We start from the raw sequence: 16643 nt of genomic DNA, 5'->3' as shown, positions 1-16643 counted from the left end.
TCCCAGGCACCCGGCAGGCCAAGGCAGGAGAGTCACGGGAGCCCGAGGCAGGGAGGTTGCAGCGAGCCGAGATCACGGCAGCACAGTCCAGCTTCGGCAACAGAGGGAGACCGAAAAAAGAAGGAGAGGGAGACCGAAGAAAGGGGAGAGGGAGAGGGAGATGAAGAAGAGGAGGGAGAGGGAGAGGAGCTGGAAATAATAATTCTTACCTCATAGGATTGTTGTGAAAATTAGATCATTTGTACAGAGCATAATTATTATTACTAATGCAACGCCCTTAATTCGCTTTCTGCAAAAATGCCCTAAGTTTATGATTACAGAATGAGAGTAGTTGGACAATGCTTTTAACTGCCTCAAAATAATGTATTCCAGACCTCATTGATCTCCACTGCTTAGCAATCCTGTTTGTTTTTGTCTTTCAGGTTGTAATTATGGAAGGAATCAACACCACTGGTAGGAAACTTGTTGCCACCAAACTCTACGAGGTACACAGTGGTACCCCAACTTGCCTCTTGGTTTGCTTCAGGCAAAGTATGTCTGGAAGCTGTCTGTTCTAGAAACTGATCCTTTTTAGGAGCCCATTTTATTTGTTAGTCAGTTCTCCATCTGTAAGTGGGAACCTACCCCTAGGCCAGGGGTCAGCAAACTCTTTCTGTAAAGGGCCAGACAGTAACTCTTTTAGACTTTGTAGCTATATGGTCTCTGTCACAATGACTCAACTCTGCCTTTGTCTACAAAAGCAGCCATAGAGGACGCTTAAACAGATGACTGTGGCTGTGTTCCAGTAAAGCTTTATTTAAATAGTGGGCTGCAGCCAGATTTGGCCCAGAGGCCGTAAGGTTACCTATCCCTGCTCTAGGCAACAATCCTCCAAAGATTTTCATAGAATGCCAGGAAAAGTAGCAAGAAACCCTTCTCTCCCATCCTTGCCTAGAAGTACACTGATACTTTAGGCACCTGTTTTGCTCCCACTTGTTGCTGGGTGTTTTATGACAATTGAGTAGTGACCTCCCATTACCTGGATTTCTTTACCCTCTGAGCAGTATGGAAAAATGGCAGGTCCCATCAGATCCAAGGAGCAAGACAGAGGCACATCCTTCCCCTGCCCTCTCGCTCTTCCCCACTGTCCTCCCATCACACACCTGCACCACCCCCAACCCGGTGCCCTCACCTTTCCTTACCAAGGTGATGCCTGGCGCAAGACCTTACTTGAGCTTTTCCCCTGTTTTTAGGGTGTGCCACTTCCATTTTATCAGCCCACTGAAGAGGATGCAGGTGAGTTTCGGTTCAAATATTGTTTTGCCAACAGTGAGGGTGGTAGACATGAGTCCAGGAGTGCAGTTTCCCGAGCCCAAGAAAGCTACAGAAGCTGCTGAAGAGCAATGTGACCAAGCAGTGAGGGCGCCACCATCAGTGAGTTCGTAGGATTTTTGTCACAAGACCCCTGGTCTGAGCCCAGTGAGCATTGGTCTTGCTGTCGCCTGAGTTCTGCCTTCATGAAGCATGTTGTTTAAAGGCTAATGTTGAACAGGTATTTTTGAAGGTTGCCTTGGAAAGGAAGAAGATGTACAATTTCAAAAAGAATTTCTTTACATGCAGCGTGGGCCAGATGCGGTGGCTCACACTTGTATTCCCAACACTTTGGGAGGCCAAGGTGGGAGGATCACCTGAGGCCAGGAGTTGGAGACTAGCCTGGGCAACATAGGGAGACCCTGTCTCTACTAAAAATTAAAAAAAAATTAGCTGGGCTGGTGGTGCATGCCTGTAGTCCTAGCTAATCAGAGGCTGAGACAGGAGGATTGCCTAAGCCCAGGAGTTCAAGGTTGCAGTGAGCTATGGTAACACCATTGCACTCCAGCCTGGGTGACAGAGCAAGACTCTGGCTCTTAAAAAAATTAAAATTAATTAATTTTTTGAAAATGTAATGTGGCATCCTGGATTGGATCCTTGAAGAGAAAGGGAACATCAGTGGAACAACTAGCAACGTCTGAATAAAGCCAGGAATTTATTTTTTTATTTTTCTGGCTCTAACACTCAACCCCAAAAATCCAGGAATTTAGTTAACAGTGATATACCAGCATTAATGCCTTAATTTTGACAAATGTTTATGGTTACCTAACATGTTAAGATTAGGGGCCACTGGTGAAAGACACACAGGAACTCTGTACTATCTTTGCAACTTTTCTACAATTCTAAATTTGTGCTTGAAAATTTAAAATAATTTCTTTTTTTTTTTTTTTTTTTTTTTTTGAGATAGAGTCTCGCTCTGTCCCCCAGGCTGGAGTACAGTGGCAAGATCTTGGCTCATTGCAAGCTCCGCCTTCTGGGTTCAAGTGATTCTCCTGCCTCAGCCTCCTAAGTAGCTGGGATTACAGGCGCACACCACCACGCCCAGCTAATTTTTGTATTTTTACAAAACCCCATAGAGATGGGGTTTCACCATGTTGGTCAGGCTGGTCTTGAACTCCTGACCTTGTGATCTGCCTGCCTTGGCCTCCCAAAGTGCTGGGATTGCAGGCATGAGCCACCACGCCTGACCAAAAAGAATTTCTTTAAAACCCTAGTGTTATGTGGTAACTAATCTAGTTGTAGAAAGGCAAAAAGAAAGTTTGACAAACTTTGCTTCTAAATATTTCAACATAATTTCAGCACTTCGCAGGGCTGAGGTGGGAGGATCACTTGAGCCCAGGAGTTTGAGACCAGCCTGGGCAATATGGCGAAAACCTGTCTCTACAAAAAAAAAAAAAATGCAGAAATTAGCTGGGCATGGTGGCATGTGCCTGTGGTCCCAGCTGCTCAGGAGGCTGAGGTGCGGGGATCACTTGAGCCTGGGAAGTCAAGGCTACAGTAAGCCGTGATCATGCCACTGCACTCCAGCATGGGTGACAGAGTAAGACACTGTCTAGATAGATAGATAGATAGATAGATAGATAGATAGAATTTATTTATTTCAAGGTGGCCAGGTGTGATCGCTGACATCTGTAACCCAGCACTTTGGGAGTCCAAGGTGAGAAAACTGCTTGAGCCCAGTTTAAGTTTAGCCTCCCGGCACATAGTTGGTCTGCATCTCTACAAAAAATAAAAATAAAAAAAAATCGGCTTGGTGTGGTTGTGCACACCTGTATAGTCCCCATTACTTGCGAGGCTGAAGTAGGAGGATTGCTTGAGCCCAGGAAGTCAAGGCTTCAGTGAGCCATGATTGTGCCATTGCACTCCAGCCTGGGTGTCAGAGTGAGACCCTGTCTCAAAAAAAAAATGTATGTATTTCAAGGCATTGTTTTTTTTTTCTTCTTTTTTTTTTTTTTTAGACAGAGTTTCACTCGTTGCCCAGGTTGTAGTGCAATGGCGCCATCTCGGCTCACCGCAACCTCCACCTCCCGGGTTCAAGCGATTCTCCTGCCTTAGCCTCCCAAGTAGCTGGGATTACTACAGGCATGCACCGCCATGCCTGACTAATTTTTGTATTTTTAGTAGAGATGGGGTTTCTCCATGTTGGTCAGGCTGGTCTCAAACTCCCAGCCTCAGGTGATCTGCCCGCCTCGGCCTCCCAAAGTGCTGGGATTACAGGCATGAGTCACCACACCCAACCCTCAAGGCATTTTTGTAAGCACAGTGGAGCACTGTTAAGGATTAGCAACCAGATCACTGATACTAGCATGCTGTCAACACCCCATGCATGTAACAGTGGCCAGAGCCATTCCTGGAGATGACCTAGAATCAGGAGTGAAATTTAGGACTTTGTGATATTGCACATTTTATCAGAAAATACAAGTTTGGCCGGGCATGGTGGCTCATGCTGGGACAGGAGGATTGCTTGACCACAGGAGTTTGAGAGCAGCCTGGGCAACATGGTGAAACCTCATCTCTACAAAAAGTACAAAAAATTAGGCCAGGTGCAGTGGTTCACGCCTGTAATCCCAGCACTTTGGGAGGCCGAGGTGGGCAGATCACACGGTCAGGAGATAGAGACCATTCTGGCCAACAAGCTGAAACCCCATCTCCACTAAAAAATACAGAAATTAGCTTGGCTTGGCAGCGTGTGCTTATAATCCCAGCTACTCAGGAGGCTGAGGCAGGAGAATCGCTTGAACCTGGGAGGTAGAAGTTGCAGTGAGCCGAGATCGCCACTGAACTCCAGCCTGGCGACAGAGCTAGACTCTGTCTGAAAAAAAAAATTAGCTGGGTGTGGGCATGGTGGCATGTGCCTATAGTCCCAGCAACCTGGAAGGCTAAGGTGGGAGGATCACTCTCCTGAGTCCAGGAGGTCAAGGCTGCCATGAGCCATGATCATACCACTACTGCACTCCAGCCTAGGAGTCAGAGTGAGACCCTATCTCAAAAAAAAAAAAAAAAAAAGAAAAAAAAGAAAATACAAATTTATAGGGGCAAGGGTGGCATGCTGGTATTAGGTGAATTTCAGGTAATGAAATCAACCTGGCTGAGATACCAGGAGCCTGAGCTGCGTACCAGGGAAGCCTTTGGAAACAGTTTAACAGGTTGTTAGTGAACTTTTGTACAAGAAATTAAATGAGGCACTCATGGAGATACAGAATAAGACATGGCCCTCGCCCTCCAGAGACTCACTGCTTACACTGGGGCTCACATCTCCTGTAGGCTTCTCAGAGCCAAACTTAACTTTGTCCCCTACCCCACCACCACATGAAACCTGCTCTTCGCCTTGAATGCTCTGTCGGTTCATGGTATTATTACTGTGATAGACTGAATCATAGCCCCAGGAATCCCTGGAACCTGTGAATATTTTACCTTTTGTGGTAAAGGAGACTTTGCCCGTGTGATTAAGTTAAGGCTGTTGAGATGGGGGATTAGCCTGGATTATCCAGGTGGGCCCACTATAATCACAAGGGTCCTTATAAGAGGAATGGCAAGAGAATCAGAGTCAGAGCTTAGAAATGTTAGGCTGCTGTGATTTGAGGAAGCCTGAAGAAAAATTTTATTTCAAAATAGAGAAATCTTAGGCTTCTGGCTTTGCCGCTGCAGGTGGGGCCATGAACCAGGGAATGCAGGTGGCCTCTGAAAGCTGGAAAAGGCAAGAAAATGGATTCTTCTCTAGAACCTCCAGACAGGAGGAACTCAGCCCTGCCCACACCTTCAGTGTAGGATTTTTGACCTCTGGAACTGTAATATAACAAATTCGTGGGCTTTTTTTTTTTTTTTTTGAGACAGTCTCACTGGAGTGCAGTGGGCATGATGACAGCCCACTGCAGCCTCAGCCTCCCAGGCTCAAGCAATCCTCCCACTTCAAGTAGCTAGGACGCACCACCCTGCCCAGCTAATTTTTGTATTTTTTGTAGAAACAGGGTTTCATCATGTTGCCTAGGCTGGTCTCGACCTCCTGAGCTCAAGGGATCCTCCCGCCTTAGCCTCTCAAAGTGCTGGAATTACAGGCATTGAGCCACCACACCCGGCCAAATTCGTGTTGTTTTAAGGCACTAAGTTTGTGATAACTTGTTATAGCAACAATAGGAAACTAACACAACAGCATGTTAAGAAGCCAGGGATCTTTGGATTTTGTTGTTGTAAGCCACAGAAACTGGCTCAGACTAACAAGAAAGCAGGAATTTATTAGGGGAGATCCAGGTAGCTCACAGACTGGACAAGTGGCTAGAAACTCAGGCTTGGAACCAAGATGAGAGCCCGGGAACTCTAGCATCCAGGTAGCAGGAATTCCCCAGCTGGCTCATCTCGGCACCTCAGCTGGAATAGGTTAGCTCTAATCTTTTTTCTCTCCTTGGATCGTTCACCTCAAGATTGCAGACCCTGGGAGGAGAGTGTGAATGGCCTTGTGCCATTCTGGGTCATGTGCCTGCCCTTGGCTAGACGAAGACAGAGCACCCAATTTACAGCCCCATGTAGACTGCCTTGTGGAGGGGAGGGCTGATTCTCCAAAAGGAAAGCAGCTGCTGTTAGGAAAAAGGCAAAGTGTGATGGGTGGCCCCTGCACCCCATCACCCTGGAGTCTCCCGTTCCAGTCTCCCATTCCCCGGCCTGTCTTTCTGGGCTCTTCAGTACCCCACATTCTCCAGCCACACTGGACCACCAGACATTTCCTAACACTGAGCACACTCAGATCTCAATGCCATCCTGTACCCTGCCTTGCCCTTGATCCCCAAAAATTCTCAAACGTGTTAGCAAATTCCACCTTGGTAAATTCTTTCCTGACTGCCACTTTCCTCGAATCTTTCGTGTTCACAGCTCGTAAAGTTGCTACTGCCTGTTCTAGGTATTCGTGTACCTGCCTGTCTCTGTCTCTACCACCTAGTGGAGTGTTCTTGGAGGGCGGACATGAGGTCTTCCTTACCTTGGGTCCCCAGAGTTGCACACATAAAGGACTCAATGAGTTGAATCCCGTGGCATTTCCCATCATTGTCCTTTCTCCTCCCACCATTCTAATACTAGTCCTCTTCTAATCAAGACCTATAACCTCTGTCTTAGACTTTGAGCAAAGCATGGTCCTGGTTGCCTGTGGACCATACACCACGTCTGACAGCATCACGTATGACCCCCTGCTCGACCTGATTGCTGTCATCAACCATGACCGGCCAGATGTCTGCATCCTGGTAAGAGGCACCAGTGGGAAAGCTGAGGAGTCAGCCTTGGAAAATAGCTTTAATGCAGTTCTAAATTTTTAGGAAGCATGTCAGTCCCTCCTCCTTTTAGAAAATATCTTTTCATTCTTAATCTACATCTTTGGAGAGGTATACATATCTATGGGCCTTTGCTAGATTTAAAAGCCCAACTTTGGCCAGTTGCAGTGGCTCACGCCTGTAATCCTAACACTTTGGGAGGCCGAGGTGTGTGGATCACTTGAGGGCAGGAGTTCTAAGCCAGCCTGGCCAACATGGTGAAACCCCGTCTCTACTAAAAATACAAAAAAATTAGCTGGGCGTGGTGGCAGGCGCCTGTAATCCCAGCTACTTGGGAGGCTGAGGCAGGAGAATTGCTTGAACCTGGGAGGCAGAGGTTGCAGTGAGCTGAGATTGCACCACTGCCCTCCAGCCTGGGCAATAGAGTCAGACTCCATCTCAAAAATAAAAATAAAAGCCCAACTTTTTTTTTCCACCCTTCGTTGATTTTACAGTATTCTTACCTCTTTCTCATTACTCCAACTTGTGAACTAATCTCTTTTTAAAGCTCAAAATACTATTATTAGTATGGTGATCAATTTCCCTTGCTAGATTTAGAAAGTCAGAAAACCCAGTATGCATTTTTTTTTGTTCATTTGTTTTTTTTTTTTGAGACAGTTTCACTCTGTCACCTAGGCTGGAGTGCTGTGGTGCGATCTCGGCTCACTGTAGCCTCCACCTCCTGGGCTCAAGTGAGCCTCCCCTATCCTCCCTGAGTCTTCTGAATAGCTTGGACTACAGGCACACGCCACCACGCCCAACTAATTTTTGTATTTTTTGGTAGAGAGAGGGTTTCACCATATTGCCCAGGCTAGTCTTGAACTCCTGGGCTCAGGCAATCTGCCCACCTCAGCCTCCCAAAGTGCTAGGATTACAGACGTGAGCCCAGTGTTATAGTGGTTATGGGGCTCTGGGAGCCTCCCTCCATCCGGAGCACACGTGTTTCTGCCTGTGAAATTGGCTTGGCGCCCCCGCCAGCCCATCTGCTAACTGTCCCCAGGCTCTACAGGCAGCCTTGGAGGGACAGATGAGCCCTCCACAGAGAACTGCCAGAAGAGGTGATCTGAAGTCATTCACAGACACAAGTGATTCTGATTTGTTCTTTTGGTGTCTTTGTTTCTCCCCTTGCAGTTTGGCCCTTTCCTGGACGCTAAGCATGAACAGGTGGAGGTGAGTGGGCTAGGGTGGGAAGGGGTCCTGGGTACTTGAATTCAGTCAGGCTCTCACTTTTCATTTTTTAGTGTTTATCCCACATCTGTAACAAACACGTTAAGTCCTGTGGCTAATCAGAAAATCATTTTAGCAGAGCACTTTATTAATAAAGATCTGGAATCCAAGGGCTTCCTTTCACCAGAATACAAGGCTGTCTGGAAGCTGGGGGAGGGACATATCAGTCCTAATGTCCCTTTGTTTGTGATGCCTGCTGCTAAGGCACAAGAGCACTAGCACAAATGCAGGTGTCTGGCAGTCACGGGCTGCCCTGTGAAAGAACCTGTCCTGGCCAATACCCCAAACTTATAACTCATCTTGCTGTCCTTTGCATAAAACACGAATGGTCCTTCCTGGGACATCTCCATGGCTGAGGTCTGGGACCTCCGATCCTTTGTCTCACGATACTTTACCTTCCACGGAAAATATTTCAAAGCACTCTTTCTTTTAGTCTCTCTCAGATTGCATTCAAGAGGGTTAATTCCCACATCTCCTCTCCTGCGTTGGACTAGACTTAGCTCCTTAAGACAAAGACCACGTCTTTTTCATCTTTGCGTCTCCTTCAGCTCCTAGCCCAACAGCTGACATCTATGGGTCACCTAACAATGTTAAACAAGTGAATAAACACCAAACATCTGCCGTCTAAATCGGTCTCCTTTCCTTTCTTGCAGAATTGTCTACTGACAAGTCCATTTGAAGACATTTTCAAGCAGTGTCTACGAACAATTATTGAAGGCACAAGAAGGTCAGATTTCAAAATATTGGACAGAACCTTAAGCTTCTTAGGTTTCTCCAGAGCTTCCCATTAAGAAACTGAAACTGTTTAAAAGTCGTGGCAGGGCCAGGCTCAGTGTATCACACCTGTAATCCCAGCACTTTGGGAGGCCGAGGCGGGCGCATCACCTGAGGTCAGAAGTTTGAGACCAGCCTGGCCAACATGGTAAAACTCTGTCTGTACTAAAAATACAAAATTAGCCAGGCGTGGTGGTGGGCACCTGTAATCCCAGCTACTTGGGAGGCTGAGGCAGGAGACTCACTTGAACCCGGGAGGCAGAGGTTGCAGTGAGCCAAGATCGTGCCATTGCACTCCAGCCTAGGCAAAAAGAGCAAAACTCCATCTCAAAAAAGAAAAAGCCAGGCGTGGTGGCTCACGCACTTTGGGAGGCCAAAGCAGGCTGATCACCTGAGGTCAGGAGTTCAAGACCAGCCTGATCAACATGGTGAAACCCTATCTCTACTAAAAATACAAAATTAGCTGGGCGTGGTGGCACATGCCTGTAATCCCAACTACTGGGGAGGCTGAGGCAGGAGAATCTCTTGAACCCGGGAGGCAGAGGTTGCAGTGAGCCGAGACCACACCATTGCACTCCAGCCTGGGCAACAAGAACAAAAACTTCTTTTCCAAAAAAAAGTCATGGCAGTTCCTATTCTTTCCTTCCTTTTGAACTACCAAGATCAGCTAGAACCCTTGAACTTCAAGTGCAAGTTAAGAGGCATCTCTGTAAAACACAAAGATAAACATACTTGAAAGGACAAGGCTGCATCGGCTCTCACTCTTTGGTTGCTCTTTCTCTTCTATACTTAGTTCCTTTTCTCACTCCCTTTTGTATAAACTAATATTCCACGGGAATCTTCCCAGGATGGTTTTGAGAAGTGTTTAATGACTTACGCAGTGAAATCCTGTGAGACCCCAAACATCTCGTTGTGTAAGTGATTGTTTTGGGTGAGCCCAAGTTCCTCCCAAGTCAGTGCTTCCCCAGGGTGCGTGGGAGGCCGCCAGTGGCTACAGCTGGTGATGATAGAAACTCTCAGTGAGGGTAGGGCCTTGAATCCTTGCCATAGACCAAACGGAAGGAACTGTGAGAGGTCACAGCAGTGATGAGAGAGCTGTGCAGTTCTCATTTGAGAGGAAAGTCACTGTTCCAGGAAGAGGCTAAAGCCGGAAGTGGAAAGTTATTCAGAAATCTGACATCCTCCATTCCTGTCCCTTTCCCCCAGTGCCAGGGTTTGAAAGAAGTTGCTATACGTGGTAGATCTCCTCACAATATCTGCATGCCTGTAGCTGAGCTAATAAAATACAAATATTCCTGAGGCTAAGCATTTAAAAACGGGTCTGTCACAAAGGTGGTTTTTAAAATAAGATGTCTAACCTTCCGCCTTTTAGCCGTGAGAACTGATCCCAGAATCAATAAGTTGTAACACTACCTTCTTGTACCAGCAGTGTGGGCCAGGATGGTAGATGTCACAGCTGGAATAAAGAACATCCCCCAACTCACCCCAGAATCAGAGACTTGGGTTGTGCCAGTGACAACCATGGCTGGTTCTGCCGTTTCTTCCCCCCCTCCCTCAGATGAAGGTGATGGAGGTGCCTTCCCTCTTCCCCAGATTTGCTGTCATCCTGGTCAAGTTCATCAGGCCTGGAGAGTGGTTAGAACTCCTCAGCAGATAGGCCCCCAAAACACAGGAGCAGGGCTGTGTTCTCCTTTTGTCAGCCCTTGGGGACAGGCAGGGACTGTGTCGTAGTGCCCTAACACTGGCTGGGTGCTTTCAGTTTGAGGTCGGGTTCTGTTTTTGGTTCCTTACCCCATGTGGTATTGACAGCAGCGATAGAAATAAAGCACAGATAAGGCATTGTCACACTGGGGATGAGAGCCCAGTACCACCAGGCACTTTCATCTATGGCCAGTGTGTGCCACGGGGCAGGGGGAGCTGCCCCACCCTTCTAGAAACAGTATATAAACAGTTCTTGGGCAGAGAATTTCTTTGTATTCCTGAGAGGTCAGAAATGCAGAGCATTAAGCTGAGTCATCATTAGTAAAAGTCAGAGCCAGGCTAAGCGCAGGGGTTCACGCCTATAATCCCAGCACTTTGGGAGACTGAGGCGGGCAGATCACTTGAGGTCAGGAATTCAAGACCAACCTGGCCAGCATGGCGAAACCCCATCTCTACTAAAAATACAAAAATTAGCCAGACGTGGTGGTGGGTGCTTGTAGTCTCAGCTACTCGGAAGGCTGAGGTAGAATTGCTTGAACCCAGGAGGTAGAGGTTGCAGTGAGCCGAGATCGCACCACTGCACTCCAGCCTGGGTGACACAGCAAGACTCCATCTCAAAAAAAAAAAGAAAAAGAAAAGAGCCAGTGAGAAAGCACCTCAGAGGAAGCGAGCAGAGCCCGCAGTTCTCGTCCTGTTTGCGGGAGCAGCTGGAGGACCCTCCCGCTGTGACGTACGAGGTTGTGCAATGCTGAGCATAGTTGGGATGTTTTTCTGATCCCTCCTTCTATAGCCGCTTTCTAACCATGAGCAGGAAGCCTATTTCCTCCTTAACTATTGCCCTTCCAAAGCCTACACTGAAACAGGGCAATTTTGTCCCTTGAGAGCAGCCAGCTGCACCTCAGTCCTTTGTGTTCATCACAGACGTCAAGCCCTTGAGATGTGGAGCACAGATTGTCCCATTCAAGTTACCCTGTGGCCTGTTTACCAGACCCTGGCACCCAAATGCTGGACTGGATCATCCTAGTGAGCTTCTCAGTGTCAAAGGAACAATAATGAATATGCAAACACCTTTGGTCTCAGGATTCTGATTTTCTGGTGTAGACGTCTCATTTCACACTCTGAGAGGCCACCACAAACAGTGATAAGGGTGACAGCTGTCACCAGCACCTTTATCACGTGTGAAAGTGTATGTATGCCTGAGAAGTCCACACATTTTAAGCAAGAGACGGAGATGGAAGTGAGAGCTATTGGTGGATTTTAAACATGCCTGCAAAGTAACACTTTATGCCTATTTGATTTATAAACGGCCCCTCTGCCAAGGTCATCTAAGGGAACCAAGGAAACCGGGCTTTCTTTCTCTTTTGTGTGGCCGGGAAAAATAAATAGTTGGCCCCCAGAGTTACAACTTTCTTCTTCACTTATATGTCGTAACCCTAGAGATTCTCCTGTTCCATCAAAGGAAACATCTGCTGTCATCTGTGCTTTTACTGTTACTGTTAAATATTTCTTTCATTTTTGCATGACAGCCTGCTGAGAAATAGAAACTCAGGGCATTACTTCCATGTGTGAGAGGGGAGGGATGCGATGGCTCAGGGAGAGGCTGCTTGGGCTTTTCTGCCTCCCGCTGGAAATGTCTGTGTCTCAGTTGTCCAGTAATTATGGCCCAGTGTTCAGTCAGTCAGAGGGTTTCAGCTGGATCTTCTAAATACGAAGCCAGGCCAGGTGTGGTGGCTCACACATGTAATCCCAACACTTTGGGAGGCCAAGGTGGGTGGATCACTTGAGGCCAGGAGTTCGATACCAGCTTGGCCAACATGGTGAAACCCTATCTGTACTAAAAATACAAAAATTAGCTGGGTGTGGTGGTGTGCATCTGTAGTTGTAGCTACTCGGGAGGCTGAGACACAAGTATCACTTGAACTCAGGAGATGTAGGTTGCAGTGAGCCCACATCATGCCACTGTACTCCGGCCTGGGCGACAGAGTGAGGCTCTGTCTCAAAAAAAAAAAAAAAAGGCAGTCTCAGGGTCTTTTTAGTATGTCTGCCTTCTCCCTAGGAAATATGCCCCAGCTCCGTGCACCCTACCAAGGTGTGGCAGGGACACTGTTTAATGCCTGCAAGCTACACCTGCTTAGAAGGTGTAATGAGTCCAAGCTGTGGTTTAAACTCTGGCTCTGAGGCTATGATTCTTTATTCACATCCTTGTCTTTCTAGACTTTCTAGATCTCCATTTCTTTGCCCCTTTTTCTGCCAAAAAATAGTCTCCATCCTCTCGGTAGAATGCCACACAGAGCAACAAGAAAGTGTCCCAGGCAATCGGAGCCTGTCCAGATGGATGGGTGTGAAGTAGAACAAATTGTCCTTCACTCCCAGTGTCCCATGGGAAACAGCGTCTCTGTTCATAACAGAGTGCAGTTCTGAGCTGCCTCCCTGGGAGTGGGCTCTGCCTCCAGCCTGAGGCATCCCGCCTGTTGCGCAGCTGTTCTAACTCAACTGCACTCACTTTTCTCACTCTTCTGTTTGTTCTTTTGCCATACTAGCTCTGGCTCCCACCTTGTCTTTATCCCGTCATTGAGAGATGTGCACCATGAGCCTGTGTACCCCCAGCCGCCTTTCAGCTACTCCGATCTGTCTCGAGAGGACAAAAAGGTAGCAGCACCCACTCCTTGACCAGCAGGCAGCCAGAATCCAGCATGCCTCTGCCACTAGCTCTGGCCCTGAAGGGGAGGGTGGAGAGGACTCTTTAGGGTGTGTGTACAGCCTGAATCTTAAACTCTTTTTTTTAAACAGGCAAATGTGTCCATCAGTTTGATGTATGTTGGTTTGGTCCCCCTTTCCGTGGTCTCCCCAGCCCTCAGGCAACCCCCACTTTCATGGGAAGATGTTTCTAGCTTTGGCATACAAATGTTTGTTTCAATCCGTTCTCACTTTAGCAAGTACAGTTTGTGTCCGAGCCCTGCAGCCTCTCCATAAACGGAGTGATCTTCGGCTTGACGTCCACGGATCTGCTTTTCCACCTGGGGGCCGAGGAGATCAGTAGGTAAGAAGTGTGTTCCAGGCCCCAAGCAGGATGACTGGCTTTTTGGTTCCAGCCCTTTCTGCAGCCAGGAAAATCAAGGGGCTGCTTGACAGTCTTGACTAGAGAGTCCTGAAAGCAGCAAGCTGTGCCAGACCCTCTGGCCATCTGAGTTTCTCTGTACCCAAGGGGAGGGGTTGGATGCATTAGTTTCTGTTACCACCTCTCTAAACTGCGTTTGAGACCCCAAAGGACCACGTCCATTCTGTCTTTGCACTTAAGGGCATCAAAATTCATCTACATTTTCTTTTCTGCTCCCCTTTTTTTCATTTCCCAAATTTGTGACCTGAAAACAAATGTGGACATCCTGTTTGTGGAGGATAAACTGGGAATTTTCTCTGAAGGGTTTTCTTCATTACCAGTACAACATCCAGCTCTGCAGAGAATCAGGCCCTGACAAATTTGTTGAGTTGAAGTTGGGCAGCTCCGTTCTGCCGTCATCCTTGATGGGAAGGGGCGTGTGAAGCGACTCACGTGTGAAGCGAGACGGGTGCGGCTCCTTGGCTGAGGTTTGAGATTCAGGTCAGCCTGGCTACGCACCCGCCTCACAATGGTGCCAACTTTGCATCCTCTTGCACAGTACGGTGCTGGCTAATGGCCTTCCTTGATCTTGATTATGAGGGATTCCTGTGTTTTCCCTTCTCAACCCGGTGTCCTGCGTCCCTCCTCATGTGGGGACAGACCGAGCTCCTTGTGGGTGGGTCTTTAAACTTCCCCAGAGGCATCCTCCTCTTGTCACTGGGCCTTTGCCATTTAGCTTCTCTCTGGTTTATTAAAATCTCCGGTCCTCCCTGAAGAGAAATGGGGCTGAAAAACAGGGTTCTGTGTTCATGCTTTCTTTTCTTTCCCAGTTCTTCTGGAACTTCAGACAGATTCAGCCGAATACTCAAGCACATCCTGACCCAGAGGAGGTGAGCTTGCCGCTGGAACCCCCGACTGTGGAGAGAGTGCCTTGGGGTCATGGAGCTATGACAAGCATGACTGTAAGAGCCTTCACCAGGCTACCAGCAGGGAACTTTACCCTGTGACGACAAGCCTGCATTCTGCCCCCCACACACAGAGAAAAAGTCTGTCTGTGGACGCCAGCAGCACGAAAGCCAGTACCTAGGGGGACTCTGTCTGAGAAGGGGGCCCCCCGGTCAGCTACTGCTGACAATTTCTCTCTGTCTCTGTAGCTACTACCCGCTCTACCCGCCCCAGGAAGACATGGCCATTGACTATGAGATGTTCTATGTCTACGCACAGCTGCCTGTCACCCCAGATGTCCTCATCATCCCGTCAGAGCTGAGGTACTTCGTGAAGGTAGGTTTGAATTCTGCTTTTTCCCAGAAACACCAGAACCCAGTCTTTGACTTTCCCTTTTAGACCACCCGGCACTCACCCCTCGTGGGTCTGCCGATGGGGATGGGGCCTCTAGCACCTTGCCCTGTGGCCTTGTTTCTTTGGGGAGGTGGTGGGACCAGAAAACAAACAACTCTGTCAGTAAAATGCTTGAGTAAACAGTGTCCTCTCCTCCCTCCCCAAGAGAACGAGAGCCCAGGTGACTAGGAAGGCCCTCAAATGAGGGCTTTCACCAGGCCACATAGAGGTGACCTGGGGAAGATTTCATATGTACACTTGCCTGTCCTCTGCCTCCCAAATTCTGATATGACCTCCAAGTGGGCTCAGCTGGGAATACTTTGAAGAAGCTATTGGGTCATTCTGATCTCTGCCACCCTTTAGCCCTGCCTGCCTTGGAGTTAGGTCCCTTACAAGGAATCTGCCTAGACCAGTCCCCCTCTTGCCAAACGAGAGCTAGTTCAAGCTCAAGAGGTTAAAAAAAAAGTTTTTCACATGAGAAAGCAGTAAACAGCTAGATCAGGTTTGTCTCCAAGTTTGGGAGCTGATTGTCATTCTGCCAAGTCACCTCATTCTTCTGTTTGAAAGACTTAAAAGGAATTAAAAGCCTTCTAGTAACAAATTAACATATGTGACTGAGGCCGGGCGCAGTGGTTGGCAATTGTAATCCCAGCACTTTGGGAGGCCAAGGTGGGTGGATCACCTGAGGTCAGGAGTCTGAGACCAGCCTGGCCAACATGGTAAAACCTCATCTCTACTAAAAATACAAAAATTAGCCAGGCGTGGTGGTGTGGGCGCCTGTAATCCCAGCTACCTGGGAGCCTGAGGCAGGAGAATCGCTGGAACCCAGGAGGTGGAGGCTGCAGTGAGCTGAGATCTCACCACTGCACTCCAGCCTGGGCAACAGAGCTAGACTGCGTCTCAAAAAAAAACAAAAAAAGTGACTGAAAATGTGTCTGGTTGTTTGGTTGCCTTTGTTTCCATTTTCTAAAACCCTCTTTGGGGTCCAGCCATCTGATAGCACTTCTTTTTCACATTGGTTCCCAGTTAGTTGAGGCTCTCCAAACCTGTCTCCTCTCCTCTTCTCCCCAGGATGTCCTCGGCTGTGTCTGTGTGAACCCCGGTCGGCTTACCAAAGGGCAGGTGGGAGGCACCTTCGCCCGACTCTACCTCAGGAGGCCGGCAGCGGAAGGGGCAGAGAGGCAGAGCCCATGCATTGCTGCGCAGGTCGTCAGGATCTGAGGCTTCTGTCCTCTGCTGTTCTCTGCTGTGTGGGCCCTTAAAGTCTTAGCCAAGAGCCAAGAGCCAAGACGTAGCCCTGTGACAAGGTGAACAGTTGGGTGGGAAAGGAGAGAGGAGCCAGCCAGGGAGGGGCAGCTGCAGTGACCAGGCCCAGCAGGGAGGGCTTGTGCAGCCGGGCCTGCCTGTGAGTGGTGCCTCTCCTGGAAGGAAGCTTTTGCTTCTCAGTCCATGCTCTGTGTCCAGAAGTAAGCCAGCTATGGATCCCGCCCGCTCAGAAAAGGCGAGAAAGCTTCGTGATTTTCTACATGAATCAAACACAGAAACAGCTTTTGGAGAAATTAAATTCTGAGTGTGACTTCTGAGTTTGACCTTTCTTCTGTTTTCTTTTATTTATTTATTTATTTTTTAGACAGAGTCTCGATCTTTCGCCCAGGCTGGAGTGCAGTGATGCGATCTCGGCTCACTGCAAGCTCCGCCTCCCGGGTTCGCGCCATTCTCCTGCCTCAGCCTCCCGAGTAGCTGGGACTACAGGCGCCCGCCACCATGCCTGGCTAATTTTTTGTATTTTTAGTAGAGACAGGGTTTCACCATGTTAGCCAGGATGGTCTCGATCTCCTGACCTCGTGATCTGTCCGCCTCGG

General features: G+C 48.3%; 1 protein-coding gene across 2 annotated transcripts in view; it reads left to right on the top strand.

Annotated features, from left to right (window-relative positions):
* Positions 1-16364, top strand: part of POLA2 (DNA polymerase alpha 2, accessory subunit) — a 39290-nt gene extending 22926 nt beyond the window's left edge. For both annotated transcript variants that reach the window (XM_054439366.2, XM_054439367.2), the window contains exons 9-18: positions 423-485; positions 1233-1275; positions 6454-6578; positions 7776-7814; positions 8525-8598; positions 12887-12995; positions 13280-13386; positions 14274-14333; positions 14598-14724; positions 15853-16364. In XM_054439366.2, the coding sequence (XP_054295341.1) occupies positions 423-485; positions 1233-1275; positions 6454-6578; positions 7776-7814; positions 8525-8598; positions 12887-12995; positions 13280-13386; positions 14274-14333; positions 14598-14724; positions 15853-16002 (897 nt within the window). In that variant the 3' untranslated portion in view covers positions 16003-16364. The remainder of the gene's footprint in view (positions 1-422; positions 486-1232; positions 1276-6453; positions 6579-7775; positions 7815-8524; positions 8599-12886; positions 12996-13279; positions 13387-14273; positions 14334-14597; positions 14725-15852) is intronic.
* The last annotated feature ends 279 nt before the right edge of the window (positions 16365-16643 follow it).

Source organism: Pongo pygmaeus, chromosome 9, assembly GCF_028885625.2.
Source record: "Pongo pygmaeus isolate AG05252 chromosome 9, NHGRI_mPonPyg2-v2.0_pri, whole genome shotgun sequence".
Classification (NCBI taxonomy): Eukaryota; Metazoa; Chordata; class Mammalia; order Primates; family Hominidae; genus Pongo; species Pongo pygmaeus.
Note: the sequence above shows the minus strand (reverse complement) of the source record. Positions and strands in the feature narration are given on the sequence as shown.